We start from the raw sequence: 15,577 nt of genomic DNA on the forward strand, positions 1-15,577 counted from the left end.
CACCACCAACCCTTTCCTTAAAGACCACTTCGCCTGTGCAGCTCGGAGGCAGGTATCTCAGAAACAGGCAAAGAGTTCACCTTGGAAGGACAGTTTGGGTGCGGGGGGAACAAACACAAGTAAGTCACAGTTCTTTCCCTGAAGGAGTTTACCACCAACAGACATTCCATTGTCTTTATTACCAGCCATGGGTAGTTTGGGCCCAAATTAGAAAGAGTTCTTCTCAGTGACTAACATATTACCCCAGAGCCTCTGCTTTTCTGGAACTCTTGATTAAAACTCCAAATCTCCAAGCAATTGCTTGGAAACACTTTTATTTTTGACCCAGTGCCCAAACGTGACAACACGTCTGTCTGGGACGAATGCGGCCCATTCTTCCGGCGCCCAGCCCCTTTCGTACGGACTGTGTCACTGCGCGGGCTCCCAAGTTTTCACTGTGAGGTTGAACATCAGTCTGGAACTTCCCGAAGGGACACTCGGGAGAGTTACAAGTGAATCACGTAGCAGATGGTGAGACTTGGGTGTTTGCATCTTTGCAGACATCGGCATACTTCAAGGTAGCGAGGCCTTGAAAAGTTTCCACTGAATTATGGGGGAGGTGGTGTCTGAATCAGTGAAAAGTCTAAATTATGGACAACTTTAAAAAATGCTGTCTTCTAACGGTCAAGTACCTCAGAGTTACACTAACCATTCACAAAGTGTGTGTTCAGTGGATTTCACTCTTAACAGGTAGGCTTCTGTTTCGATTCGTGTGCTAGATGGATGCTGTCAGAGTTCTTGAAAAGTCTTCCTTTAATCTTGTCTACATCAGTTCTCTGCTGAACAGACTCTTTTGATGTATGACAAAGAGTAGTAGAGACATTTCCTCTTGGAATTTTTAAAAAAGGATTTTATTCATTTATATTTAGAGAGAGGGGAAGGGAGGGAGAAAGAGAGGGAGAGAAACATTGATAGATCACATGCCCCCCAACCCAACCAGGGTCCTGGCCCACAACCCAGGCATGTGCCCTGACCGGGAATCAAACCAGTGACCTTTCCCTTTGCGGGTTAACACCCAACCCACTGAGTCACGGCAGTCAGGGTCAATGTCACAGATGTTTTGAGAACTGTTAAAGGTCTCCAAGAATTTTTTTAAAAAATCTTTTTGGAGAATTAAATCTCTTCTTTCCTCTGGGCCTAGCAGGACTCGACCTTCTCAGCCTTCCATCAGCATAATCTTTGTGTGTTTTCAATCAGGAATCGAGGTGACAAGTGCCTGCTTGTCAGATTGAAATGGGATTACCAGCTCCCTGTGGGCGCGCCACCAATGGTGTATCAGGCTGTTCACCAGCAATGTACTTCACAATGACTTGGTAGTTATTTCAGATTCAGAGTTCCCCGTCTTGCTCTCTCATCTTTTATCAACCCATCAGCCTCACCTTGTGTTATTCGTCTCCCCGTGCAGCCTGAACTTCCTTCTTAATTGGAAGCTGCAAACTGCTTTCTTTCATGCGAGAGGACTAAGCAAAGTCAAGGTTCTCCCTAGTAGCAGACAGGGTGTATCTTATTACCCCTGTAGAAGAATGCCTGCTTCATAAAAAACGCTGACCATTCTGCTTGATCTACGCCGTGTGTACATTTATTTGCTCATAAATGTAAAGTACAAACATGGGTGGATCACTCTGAGCCGTGGGTCAGGAGGAGGAGAGTTTGGGGACCAAGCAAGCCCTTGTTCTCCAACTCTTGGGATCTGGGGTAGCTGGCCTTTTGGAGCCTCGGTGTCCTGGTGCTCAGTGATGTCTCCGCAGTGCTTCAGAGAGCTGATTTTCGGTTAAATAAGGTGCCACAGGTGGAGGCACTGAGACGATGCTCGCCCCACAGCACGCGGTGAGTAAGAGGTTGGTCACGTCTGAATCTGCGCGCTTGGTCTTCTAGTGAGCTCAGTTGTGTGGTTGCTGCGACCGCAGGTTTTGATTCTAGAAGATCTGTAATTAATCTGGAGGGTTCAGAGGTCCATGAAATGTCGTCTTTGTAAAGAGAGGGACAGATTTATGGCAGGGGCAGAGGGGAGATACCGGGAAAGGAGAATATTTTAGGAATTGATGGAGTCAGGGAGAGGAAGGCCCAGGTGGGAGGAGGGGTGTGGGTGGGAGGAGGGGTGTGGGCTGAGGGCACTGCTCACCTCCTGCACCTCGGCAGGCAGCGTTATTTTTGGTGCCCTGGGGGCTTAGTTTATCTATGGCTTCCCTTGTGGGCTTTCAGATATTACTGAGAGAGACCTGTGTGACTGTTTCTGTGTTTTTGCTTCTATTTAGTCAGAAACATTTCATGCTCTCACCATCAGCTTAAAATAACCAGAGCAGGGGAAATTTTTATTTTTCATTTTCTGGGAGCAGACCCTTCTGGGGTCCCCAGAGATGCTCTGCCCACACTGGCGGAGGATCTGAGGAAAGGTGCGTTCCCACTCTGCTGAGTTCAGAGGAGGGTGCTCCAGAAGGCTCAGACTGGGGTGGGGTGAGCCAGGGCGTGGGCAGGGCCCCCTCAGGCAGGGAGGAGCAGCAGAGGGCATCCTGGCTGAGTTTTCTGGGACACAAAAACTGAGCGGGGACTCTCTATACTGGGAACCCATGGAGCCCAGCTTCACATCCTCGTGGCCCATTTTTAAAGCTCTCATGACACCGTTTTCTCTTGATTTCTGTCCCTGGGTCTCTCTGCTGATGTGGTACTTGCCCCACGGACGTTCATAATAGGTCCGGAAAAGCCAGGGAATGAACAGCCTCAGGGTTACCCTTGTCTGAGGGGTCAGAGTGTGCAGTGAAGTGCTCCCTCTTCGCTCCTCAGGGGGGCAGTGCTGAGTGCCACCTGCCGGCCCTCTGAAGACCTCTGGCAGCAGCAGCCCTGGGATGGGAGGGAGGACTCAGGGTTACTCTGGTTGTATGGCAGTCACTCTGCCGGTAAGGTGTGCACTGTTACGTGACAGTGACCTTGTCTCAGCCGTAACTGTCCATTATGAGCTCTAGGGAAACCACTTAAAAAAATAAAAGAATTATAACCAGTACGTTAAGGAAAAGAGAAAATGGAATCATGTAAGATGCCTAGTTAAAAACACAAAAACAAAAAACAAAAAACAAAAAAAACACAAAACCCAGTGGAACACAAAAACAGGAACTAAAAACAAGGGCAACAAATAGAGAACAGTGGTGAATATGGTGGGTACGAATCCAGTTACATCAATAATTATTGGAATGTTAATAGCCTAAATGCACCAATTAAAAGACCGAGATTGTGAGAGTGGATCAGAAAACCAGACCCACCTGTAGTTACCTACGAGACACTTTAAAGAAAAAGACTCATATAGATTAAAGGTAAATTGATGGAGAGAAATATACCATGTGAACACTATTCAAAAGAAAGCAGAAGAAGCTATGTTAATTTCAAACAGAGCCGACTTCAAAGCGAGGGGAGAGATCAGGGATAAAGAAGGGCATTATATAAAAAACGCCACTAGATTGGGCTAATTATAGGAGGGCTTCTCAGGGGGATGCAGCCAGTGTTGGCTGTGGGCCGCTGAAGACTTTGATATTGCTAAGGGATCACTTTAAAAAATCCACACAAATACAAAGGGAGCACGTCTCGAAAGTCTTATTTAACTCACGAACTGACGAAGAAACCGTCCCATGTTACGAATGGCTTTAAGGAGAATCCCCAGAGCAGACAAACAGGCAAGTAGGTCAGGAACGCTGAAGCGACTTTGTAGAGTAGCTGTGGACTGGTTACATCAGTGTCAACAGGGCAACGGTGGACCGCTCTCCATGGAACATAATTTACATTCTAGAAACAAGAATCACTTGCATCCCTGTCAGCTTTCTCCAACTTACAGAACAGCAGAGTAGCTCCAAGACGATGAAAAATGGAGGTGACCAAAATGGGTGACTAGACAGGGTACCCACGGAGCTTTGTGGCCCGTTTCAAAGGCTTTAACCATTTTCCTTGACCATGCTGGTGGAGGGGTTAGGGAGGAGGGGTAGGGGAGACAGGTTATTTTTCCAAAGACTGGCTGTAGTCTGGACCAGTCGGTAGCTGCCTGGCATTTTTTCTGCCTCTCCAAAGCTTCTGGCAGGCGGGGAGGGCGTAAGGTTTGCTCTGAAGTGCTCAGCACCGTGCCAGGGTCTGTGGGTGGCTGGAATGCATCTGTGAACTCATCACCCAGGCTTCTCCAGTGTTCTTCTTCTGCTTCTTTTTTTTTTTTTTTAAGATTTTATTTATTTATTTTTTTTAGAGAGTGAGGAAAGAAGGAAGAAAGAGAGGAAGAGAAACATCAGTGCGCAGTTGCCTCTCATGCTACCCCTACTGGGGACCTGGCCCGCAACCCAGGGAAGTGCCCTGACTGGGAATCGAACCGGTAACCCTTTGGTTTGCAGGCCAGCACTCAATCCACTGAGCCACACCAGCCAGGGCATCTCCAGTGTTCTTAAGTCTTTCCCATTTTGTGTAGATTGTTCACCTAAAGCAGGCTGTTGTCAATCATTTACCTTCTGGAAGAGGCAAAAACAGAAATCAGTGAAGGTGTCCTCACGATGCCCCGCGTCATACCAGCTTCCTGGCTCTCTCTGGGGTTTGTGCCTTAGAACCCGGCTATTGGTGAGATTGTACTAAGGAGCAGTTACAATTAGATCCTTGTTGCAATTACAGCCCAAGTTCTCCTCAATGACAGCTTTTATCAGGTCAGAAAACAGCTAGAACACTCTGGGACTGGGCTGGGGCTTTGAGAGCCGCTCTTTCAATGATACATAATGATATGTATCATTAGAGAACGATAGTGAGGACCCACGGGCAGACACTCAGACACCTGTGGGACAGTATGAAGCGTTCCCTCTGGGCACCTGTAAGCCCCTCTCCACACTCAGGCAGCGGTGGCTGTCCGCTTGCCTGTATGAGCGGAAACCTACCAGGCGTGGCCAGGGATTTTCCAGCGTCATCTACTGAAATCCCATCACCCTTTTCTGTTCCCTCTTTTTCTTTTTTAGAAATTAAAATAATAGTGTACTAAAACATTTATATTACTTTAGTTTTCTTACCATTTGGGTTTGGTGAGATGGGTAATTTTTTCACCTTAGCACGCCGTGAAAATTGTTACCTTGGGCATGATACAAGGTGTTTGCTGAAAGATGGTTTTCTTGTCTGAGTCACGTAGGTATCATCAGCAGGCTCCCTCTTCATGAGTACAGAGAGGGTCTCCATCTATAGTTTCTGTCTGGAAAAGCAGCTCTTCAGAACCTGGTTCAGCTCGGGGCCCACAGGCTGCTCTCTGCCCCCAGCATTTTCTGATGGCTCTCCTCTCTCCTCCACACCCCAGCAGCTGCCCACGCCGACTGACGCTGCTTGCTTCTCTCCCAACACCACCCTTTCCTCTGTGTCTTCATTATCACCGGGCTTTTCCAGACACCCGCTTTTCTCACGGCTGATTTGCCTTCTTGCTGATTGTCCTGGTCCTAGGCTCCTGCACGCCTCCCGGCTGGAACGTAGGTAACTGTACTGGTGGTTCCCAACATTGTCTTGAGCAAAGATCTGCCCCCACCCCCAACTTTGAGGTTGAAAACCAAAATGAAACAAACAGAAGAAAACAAAACAAACCGTGGACCATCCCATGAGAGCAATTGTTCTTTGGACTCTCAAAGGTCAAGAGAAACATAGGCTATTTCCATTTTTTGAGTTTCCCAGAATATTAAAAAAAAAAAGTGAAGAAATGCCAAAATAGCTTATGAAAATTGTGGTGTGCTTTAACTGTTCACATTTAACAAATTAGTAATTTTAACACGAGAAAAGTAGGCAATGTAGTTATGCCTTTCACAGCTAATTGGAGGATTTATTAAAACATCAATTCCTAGTGCTTTATACAATAGATGGTATCATTTGTTATAATATGTGGTGAGTATACATGTAACATTTTGAAATGTATTTGGCTATAAACAAAAGCCACAGAATATAATAAGTAGGTATTTATAGGGCGCACATTATGAAATCTGGAGATGGGGGAATCTAGGGAAGCTGTTCACCCGTGTTGTCAGAGACCCAGGCTTTTCCCACCTTTTCACTTTTCCACATGCAAGATGTAGGCTCTTGTCTTCCTGCTAGCCACCTCATGGTCACAATATGGCTGCTGTAGTTCCGACAACGTGTCTTCCCCCAGTAGGAAGAAGAGAGAAAAGCAAAGGGGAAAAATAAGAGAGGCAAAGTTTAAAGGGACAAAAAATGTTTTTTTCTTGCTGAGACTTTATTTTTTCTTCAGAAAGAGACCCTAGCTCCAGGATTTCTGCTTGCTTTTCATTGGCCAAAGTGATAACATAGGGTTAGCCATAGCAGTAAGGGAGGCTGGAAAATTGAGTACAATGTATTCTAGCCTCTTCAGAAGAGGCAGACGAGTGAAAAAGTGGTTGGGAATGAATGTTGAGTGAATCCTACTTACAGCTTCTACTATGTATTCTTTTAAAAAATATGCTGGCGCCTCTTGTAGCTGTTGGGACAGCTTCTGCAGGTATTACCACAGGTCCATTTGGGACCCCTACCAGAGAATTAGCTTAGCTCGTGTGACCCTTCTGATTCGCTGACTGAGAAAATGGTAAAAATGCTATGATGTGCCTTGGCATGAGTTTGCAGTTTATTAATTGCACCGACACATACTGAAAACTTAGTCATGTGTATGTGAGACTTTGTCATTTTCTCTGCAGATAAAGTGGATTTGTGGTCTCCTTCCTGTGTCCCTGCTGTTCCTCCTGGGTCTACAGCCTGCCCGTTTCCTTTCAGAGACACAGATATGCCCACGTCACCACCACAACCTTGCTTAAAAACTTTTTTTGCCTGTGGAACAAATTCTCAAATAATTAGGCTTTTATTCAAGGCACTGTGCACTTGGCCCAGCCAAGCTTTGGCCTTATCCCTGGGCACCGCCCCTTCTACTTTGCTCCAGCCACGATGCACTCACTGCTTTGTTAGCCTCGGAGCCTTTGCACCTGGTGTTTGCATGGAACCCCCTTCCCACGCCCCTGCCTACCGAAGCTCTGTCCCTGCGGGACACCCACAGCAGACATCCCGCCGCCTGTGCAGCTTCCCCAGGGTGCTGAGGCTGAGTGGGTGGACCTGCTCTGCCTCCCGAGCCCTTCATTTGCCCCTTAGTGATGGTGCATCACCTGTTTATTGTGATTGCTTGGGGGTTGACTGGTTCCCAAGGGAAACTGTCCCATTTATCACTGTATTTCTAGAGCCAGAATGGAACCTGGCATATGAGGGAATGAATATGGACATATTGAATGAATAATAGGGAGTGAAGGGACATGGGCAGGGAGTTTGCTGTAAGGCCTTTACTTAGCAGAACCAGACCATTAATAGGACCAGATTTGATTATGATACATGGTTAGGACCTTTGGAAAGCTGTCTTGCATTTCAGGAGTTGGAGGGGTCTGTTTCCTGCCACTAAGGTGCTTTAATTTTTCCCTTGATTGACACAAAAGCTGTTTGTGGGACACCCCAAGGAGGCCAGTCATTGCCACGGGGATGATAGGAGCTGCTTGCTGACTCACGGCTGGTGAGGGCTTTAGGAAGGCATTCTGTGTTCATACAAATCTGTTCTCTATCCACCTATCCTATGTACGTCCATTGGCGGACCCTGCTCCCCACCCTCCATGCACCCCGCCTCATGCCCCATAAGGTGTCTGTGTGTGGATCAGCAAAGGCACCCCCCTGCATGGATGGGGGTGGGCACAGCTGCACGGGTGCCTGGCACGATGACCTGACAGTGTTTTTGTGTGAAATGAAGGCTCTCTTTCCTCTGGGAAGACCGTAGCCAGCACAAGCCGAGGGCAACTGAGTAATGGGAATGGTTGTGCCCCCAGGCGCTACTTAAAGAAAAGTTTGCTCATGGACTTCTTCTATGGTAACTGTTTATGAATTTATTATTTTATTTATTACTTATTTTTGTATTTTCTAATAAGTTTTAAGTTCAGAACAGTTTTAAGTTTAGCAACCATTTACAAAGATAGTATAAAGAGTTCCCATGTACCCCATACCCCATCCCCCCACTTATGAATATCTTAGTAGGGTACATTTGTTGCAATTAGTGAACCAATACTGATACATTATTATTAACTGAGGTACACACTTTATTTAAATTTCCCTGGTTTTTTACATCCTGTCGTTTCTAAGTTTCAGGAGCCCATTGTCTTCTTAGGCTCCTCTGGGCTGTGACAGTCTTTTTTCCGACTTTCCTGGATTTTTGATAACCTTGACAGTTTTGAGGCGGCCTGGCCAGGTGTTTTGCTGCGTGTCCCTCAGTTGGGGCTTGTCTGGTGCTTTCCCCATGACTTAGATGGGGTGTTCTAATAGGTCTTCATATTGCTTAGGTCTGGCGATGCCAGCATGCCAAGGGATGCCTGCCTCTGAAAAGACAGTTTGTGAATATTCCCAGGTCCCGGAAGAGCAGTTACATGTCCCACTGAGGAGGCAGTGCTGAGACGCAGAGGAGCCAGTTCTGAGGCCGGGGGCAGGGAACTGTGGGCCAGAGTCCTTACCGTGGCTTCTGCAGGAGGGGTGGGGCAAGGCAGGGTGAGCAGGCTCGGGATAGGCTGTTTTGAATAATTTCAGTGGCCCTGAAGCCTAGGGGATTGGAGCAGGTGGCTAGTGGCCCGGAATGTGAAAGCTTAGTAAGGGAGCGGTTGGGGGTACACATTCTGGTTTGTTTGGTTTGTATTTGAAAAGCACGCCCCTGGGAGCAGGACTCTTCCTGAAGAGTTGAGGGAGGGAGGAGGCCAAGGCGACTCAGGTGACTCAGGCATGTTATCGGGTTGTCCAGGACAAGGCTTGTGTGGCGTAGGCATGCGTGGCAGATGTTAAAGCATCGAGTTCACAGAAGCCAGAACCATGCTTAATGCCCTTGGGTGACTATGTGTTATTGGGGAGCGAGACGTCAGAGGTAAAGGGACATTTTCATCATGTCAGATGGAAGGTACGTAATATCAGTGGGACTTATCACTGTTGATACAGACCTGGATTACCTGGCTGATAAAGCCCTGTTTTGTGACATCATCTCCGCTTCATGTCTGCCTTTAACATTCAGCTTTTATGTTTGAGGTGTCTGTAGGACAGGATGTCAGCGAACACTCAGTGTAAGTTTCCCGGGGTCTTGATCTTGCAGAAGAAGGGACCTGCCTTTAGTGAGTCGCAGCCTTAGAGGTTGCCCTCTGATCTGTGGAAACGCCCTCTTCTGGTTGGGCATTTCCATAGATGGGAGTCTAGAAACCCGGGCTTTAGGCAAGCTGGGTTCACAGGGGAGATTCGTGTCGGATCATCCTGACTGTTCTCTAAAATAGTGGTCCTTTGTGTACTTTCCAGTTGCTGAATAAATGCATATGTAAATACCTATAGCTCTACCAGGACTCGGGGTTGATCGCCGACTGAAATAAGACAGAATATGTAATATACCTTACACTTCGCTATGAGTCAAAATATTCAGAGTGTTAGCCCACGTTTGCATATACATTAAAAAGTTACTTTTTACTCCATGAGTTGCCTCACCAGTATCCTTTGGAGACCTGTGAGGGTGGTGGTCACGAGAAATATGTCCATTTCCTCGCTCTGCTTTTGAAAATCCTAAGCTGGACAGAGCAGGACTTGGAGTTGGTTGGCAATTCACTGGCGCCCCTTTTCTTCTCTCACACTTCAGGGTCAAAGTCGCAGAACTGTGTGTGGAATTCTCTCATTGACGGGCTCACGGGCGATGTCAAGGAGAAGCCGCGGCCAACCATTGTCCGTGACCCCCGGCCACCAGAAGAAATCCTAGCGGAGGAGTTGCCCCAGCTCGACAGCCCAGAAGCCTTTGTGAAGACATCCTTCAGGTTTGGTGGCTTGTAGCTCCATCTGTCCTTTCTTGTTTGCTTGTGGAGTTACTTTGCCAGTTGGATGCATTGTCAGCGTGGCCAGCAAATGACCTCATTTCTTGGCACGGAGTAAAATTAGAGTTGATGAGGGAGTGTTGGAATTAATGCTAGCTGGACTTCTGGCTGGATTTCCTGAATGTAGAGAAGATCTATCAGGAGTTAAGTTGTTGTTGGTATTTAATTGGTATTGGCATTTAAATGCTGAGGCAAAGGATTTACTGATGTTGGCAATTCGAATTGGATTAATGAGGCTTTTGCTTCAAAGGAGGATGGCACAGGGAAGTAAGAAAAAGCACGTGGTGGAAATGAATTCAGCCCTGTGCTTGCAGTCTTCCGGGGGTGGGAGGGAAGGTTACTAGTCGTAAGAGACGTGAGAGCTGCTGCCTCTCGAATGGGATCGAGGATCTTTCTCTGTGGTTGCCGAGTGGCTGTTTACCAGCTTCCTGCTCTTTGTTTAGTTTGCATCTTCCTGCAAAGGCCTCTTGTACTTTCTTTCATCGTGACTCTGGCCCTTACCTTCTTACCGCATTAAATGAAAACCAATCTGGGTATGCAGGAGGTGGTACAAATGACTCCTCTTTTCCGAACGGGTCTTTCAAAATCACATTTGAAATACACAGTGGTACCCTATGAGAAGTCAGATTCAGTGGTTTTGCCAGCCTGCCTTCCTCCCCTTCTCGCTCCCTGTTACCCTGACTTTCATTTTTCTTTCCATGAGAGAATGCATTCACGCTCCATGTGGCTAGTACACCATAGAAAGCTCATTTTTCTCCCCTCCTCAGCAACGCAGACAACCCTTGGAGTCCATGAAATATGTTTGAAAAATGTGCTCTTTTGCATCCAGGTGATGTGTATAATCGCTCAGTAAAGGCCGTTTCATTGTGTGAAGGTTCTTAGTGGAGGCTGAATTATAGATGAGTTCCGAAAGGAGTGATGAATAGAGGTTTGGATTTCTTTATGTAACGTGGCCGATGTAGTGGCGGAACAGGAGTTGCAAGGCAAATGCTTTTATTATTCCTCTTTTGGGTTCGGTTACTACATTGTGGGGGCGCAAACAAAATAAAACCCACTCAAGTAGAGGGAAGTGCAGTCTACGAACCTGGGGTTCTCTGCGAGTGACTGTGGCGGGTGGGGGGGGAGGGTGGAGGGGAGGGTGAATGGCGGTCTGGGTCCGAGTGTCTCTTCTCGGCTCTTATCCCTGGTGGAGTCAGCCCCTTCACGTACGGTCGCCTTGTCACTGCTCTTTCCACCTCACACCAGGTTCATTGTCTTCTCCAGTACACAGCTAAAGAGTTGCTCCCATGAAAAGAACATCCTGTCCTCTAGCCCACATCCCTTACCATAATCCCCTCTCTTTGCATTTGCTCAGTGCTCTTTAATAGGGAAAATGGATTGATGACCATGAACTTCATTTAATCTGCTAGTCGTATGATGTGTCGGTGTCTTAGTTTCAGAAATACGGTAAATTCAGTCGTCAGTGTTAAGGTCAGGACTTACATCTGGTTCCTTGTAAGACCTTGTGCAGTAGGACAGACACAGCAGGTATAAATGTGCCAGACCTTTGGCAACTGAAGCTAGAAGCCCGTTGGCATCGGTTATTCATCTACCAGAGTCCTTAAGACAACGCGTGCTGCTCGGAACCGTTCTTTCTTCCAGAGAAGACAGCTGGTTTCAAAGGTGATGTTAGAGGGTGAGTATTCTCGAATGCAGCTGTCCCTAACTGTGGTAGTCACCTCAGTGGCGAGATTTGTTGTATGTAATTTATTATAAGGAAAGTACTAAAGTGTGGGGAAAGTTGACTTCTCAAGAACCACCTTAGAGCAGAATCAGGTTACCTTGTTATCACACCGCTGGTTTTCTGTATGCCTTTGGAGGGCGAGGGGGAGGAGTGAGCTATAGCTGGATTTTAAATGATGCTGATAGGAATGCATTACTTGCTTGTTCTCCCCCCACTTCACCCAAAGAGTGAAGAAACCTGAGAGTCGATGACTGTACGTGTGAGTGACTCTGGGAAATCCAAGAGTGGTGCATGTGTGTGTAAAACACATTTATAGCCCTGGCTGGTGTGGTTCCGTGGATTGAGTGTCAGCCTGTGAACCAAAGGGTTGCGGGTTTGATTCCCAGTCAGGACACATGCCTGGGTAGGGGTGTACGAGAGGCAACTACACATTGATGTTTCTCTCCCTCTCTTTCTCCCTCCCTTCCCCTCTCTCTAAAAATAAGTAAATACAATCTTTAAAAGATAAAAACACATTTATACACACTCCCACCTACTATTAAGAGACCTGGGCATGTGATCATCAGCATCCGCCTTGCTCAGCTCTGGAGGGTCAGGTTTGCCGAGGAGGAGGAGCACGAGGCTCTCATGGATGGTCATCGCCCCTGATTCCTTCTCCCCCAGTTTTCAAAACTGTATTTAGGAGTGAAGTGATCCTCTATCCCTTGACACCTGACCCCCGCCCCCAGCCCACCCCTTCTTCTGTGCCTGGGTTGTACAGTGAGCCCCAGGCTGCGCATATGAGCCCTGCAGGGATTTTATGAGCAAGGCTGGCAGCCAGCCTGACCTCCTTGGACAGTAGCGGAAATTCTGAAGCCATCAGGGCATCGGCCATCTCGGTTACTTCCCTTGAATTTTGTGACTCCCAACGTAGGTTGAGTTGCCAGGTTTTGACACTTTTGCATTTGGAAGAGGAGCACGCTCACTCCCTAGAGAATCACTGGGGGCTCAGTGAGCTTCTCTGCCCATGCCGAAAGGACTTATTTGGGCTTTGGCAAAAGCGGGCCTGGTTCTATACATAGCTTTACTAAGAATACGTTGCAGAGAGCAGAGCAGCACTGAGCCAACACCCTTGGCTGTGGATGAGATTAAGGCCTTGTCAGATCCCATTTAATAGATTGTGTTTTCCACGCAGAATTAAATCATTGAACTCATCCTCATTTTGGCTTTGGCAGTCACTTTTCCAGCAGGGGCTGCTGCCAAGAAGCCAGTTTCTGACTTGATTACTTTCAGGAAATGTGCAATCTGGCTGATGATATGGCCTGGTGCAGGGTGGTGTCTCCTGCAGCTTCGGACCCCACCCCGGGGTGAGTCATAGGTTAAAATCCCCAATTAGCTCGTGGAAGTCTGGTCACATGTCTGTCTCTATCACTGTTGTTGGTCACCCCCTGGGAATGTGGGGACACCTGCCTTCCTGACTCAGTGCTGCCTCCTGGAGTTGACATTTCTCCCCTCTGGTCTTCGCTCATTCACATCAGTCGAGTCTTCCTCAGGTTTGCTAAGGGAAATATGAAAGAATGAATTCTGAAAAGTTTCTGTTGCAGTGTTGGCTTCCCATAAGGGAGGCATTCAGGCTTCCCTTCATAAGTCAGTTTTCATGGACAGATTTTCGCTGCTCGGAATTGACAAAGCGTATATCACACAGATGCCATTCCTCATGCATTCCATGGAATTTTGGAAAAGAGGGGCTTTGTCACCTTTCCCATCTGCGACCGCAGGGAGTGTCTTTGACCTGTGGCCCCAGCTTCTGTGCAAGGAAACTTGTCCCTGTGGTGGCCAGTGCTGTGTTTTCTGTCTGAGAGTGTCAGGGACACTAAGGCTAGTTGTCCTTGGGAGACATGGGTCTCCTGGGGTAGTGACATTGGCTCAGGGACTCCTTGACGGCCTTGCTGAACTTTCTTAGAGAGGCACTGTGGTCTAGGCACTGGTACCCAATCTCCTGTCCTTCTTTCCTTCACTGGGAGTCAGACCTGCATCCCACTCTCCCGGCCTCCCCAGCGTCTTCTCTGTTGTCTCTCACACATGTTGTTGTCCCTGATAAGTTTCTCACATCTGCTTTCCCGCCGGGCTGTGATCCCTGGCTGGCCCCTGCTGTCAGCTCTGTGCTGTGACACAGATATCCTGGCCAGCCCCTCTGAGTGTCTGTTTTATACCTGATGTCGCATCTCTCCACGGGCCCTAGTGGTGGGGTAGACATGGGGCAGGCCATGGTTTTCTTCAGTATCTTGTACTTTTATTTTAGAGGCTTTGCTGAAGCACTGGGATTAATTAAAGAAGCTGCACCATAAAAAGGGATAATTTTAAATCATACCCCAATACTACTCTTTCTACTGCCCGAGGGAAATAGTTGTAAATGTTGACCTCTGTCCAGACGGTTTACTTACGGACACCCTCCAGTTCCCAGGCAGCAGACGCGTCTCCAGGGATAACTTGGCCTAGAGAGAGCATCCTTCTTCAAACCAGACACACTCTCACCCGGCTTGGGGGGCGGCCAGGTTTGCATGAACAAGAGTGAGGCTCATCTGCGGTGCCCTCCACCCCTCAGCGCACACCCCTCGGAATGACTCCAAACAGCGCATTTAACAGAGGTTAGCGGACTCACCCCCGCAGGGAGGAGCCAGAACTTCTGCAGCGTCAGGTGGGGGGCAGAGGGCTGGGAGCCTCCCTCTGAATCTCCCCGCCAGTGCCAAGTGTGGACCCCACCACCCCCATCCCCGCAACCCCCACCCCCTCTTCCTGGTTAGCCACAGGGATTCGTGCCCCAGACCACGCAGAGACCTGAAGTGTGCAGCAAGTCCCTGAGGTGTCCAAGGAAGACCTCCCTACCCCCACCCCACCCCCACCCTCACCACAGTGCTTTGGATCCTATTGAGGTCCCATGTGATTCTCAGAGTTCTGGTCCAGCCTTTTGCCCTCAGCTACTTGGTCTCCTTGTCAACCTCACGGGCCATCTCCCCAGTCACAGTTCTAGGGCATTGCTGAGGTCCGGCCTCAGGAGCTTGTGGGAACATCTGAGGCCCATCCAAACCACACAGAACCTGAACACCAACCTGAAGAAGCTAAAACCCGGCCTTCCTCTGCCTAATGCCACTGGCCACTGAGTTTACTGGGATGTAGACCGTCCGGGGTGTGGGCAGATGCCCCTCTACAGAGAGAGGACACACAGGTCTCGCCCCTGCCCCTCTTCTGCCCCAGTTTCCCTTCTCCCTGGAATCCCCCAAGGCAGAAAAGCTGGTCCTCCCTATCCACCTCTCCTGCATTATCGCCTCCTTCTCCCCAGGACCAGGCCTTGGGCTCAGGCATGATGGTGGGGGAGTAAAGAGACAGATTGGCTTAGTGATATGGGCCCCTTCGCTGGGAAATAGCTCAAAAGCACCATATGTTATCCCTCACAAGCTTTTGGTGATGAATGACTGCGCTGCATTTGTGTTTTTTTGCAGTAAAATTAAGGTATCCTAACTAAACATGAAGTAACACCCTTTAAGACTGTGCCCTCTGATAATGCAAGTCTGGACCTCGCTTGATTGGGGATTGGCCCCTGTCCTCTGCGGTGGGCGGGACGGGGACCCTGGTCTGTTGTTACTCCCATGCTAATGTCACCCTGTGTCTTACTCTGTACAGTTTTGTTCCTGCTTACAGCCTTAGGGCAGGGGTTCCGCCCTTGCTGGCAGGAAAGGAGTGGTTTCCTTCTTATTAGAATCTTTTAACTATCAGATCTTTCTTCCCACCCTATTCAAGTGCAGGAGATGGCAGCCACATCCTGTGCCTCGTGCTGGAGCCTCACAGGAGTGAACTGGCCCAGCTCATGTCCCCACCCCCCTCCTGGGGCCTCACGGAGATCCAGGGGGATACATTGTGTGGCACGTGGTGTGACTGCGCAGCAGACCACCCG

General features: G+C 48.4%; 1 protein-coding gene across 7 annotated transcripts in view; it reads left to right on the forward strand.

Annotated features, from left to right (window-relative positions):
- The window catches only part of PDE1C (phosphodiesterase 1C), a 420,549-nt gene that overhangs the window by 119,048 nt on the left and 285,924 nt on the right, over window positions 1-15,577 (forward strand). For all 7 annotated transcript variants that reach the window (XM_053926165.2, XM_053926166.2, XM_053926167.2 and 4 more), the window contains one exon: window positions 9,695-9,866. In XM_053926165.2, coding sequence (XP_053782140.1) covers window positions 9,695-9,866 — 172 coding nt within the window. The remainder of the gene's footprint in view (window positions 1-9,694; window positions 9,867-15,577) is intronic.

The sequence above is a fragment of the Desmodus rotundus genome, chromosome 6, assembly GCF_022682495.2.
Source record: "Desmodus rotundus isolate HL8 chromosome 6, HLdesRot8A.1, whole genome shotgun sequence".
NCBI classification, from domain to species: Eukaryota; Metazoa; Chordata; class Mammalia; order Chiroptera; family Phyllostomidae; genus Desmodus; species Desmodus rotundus.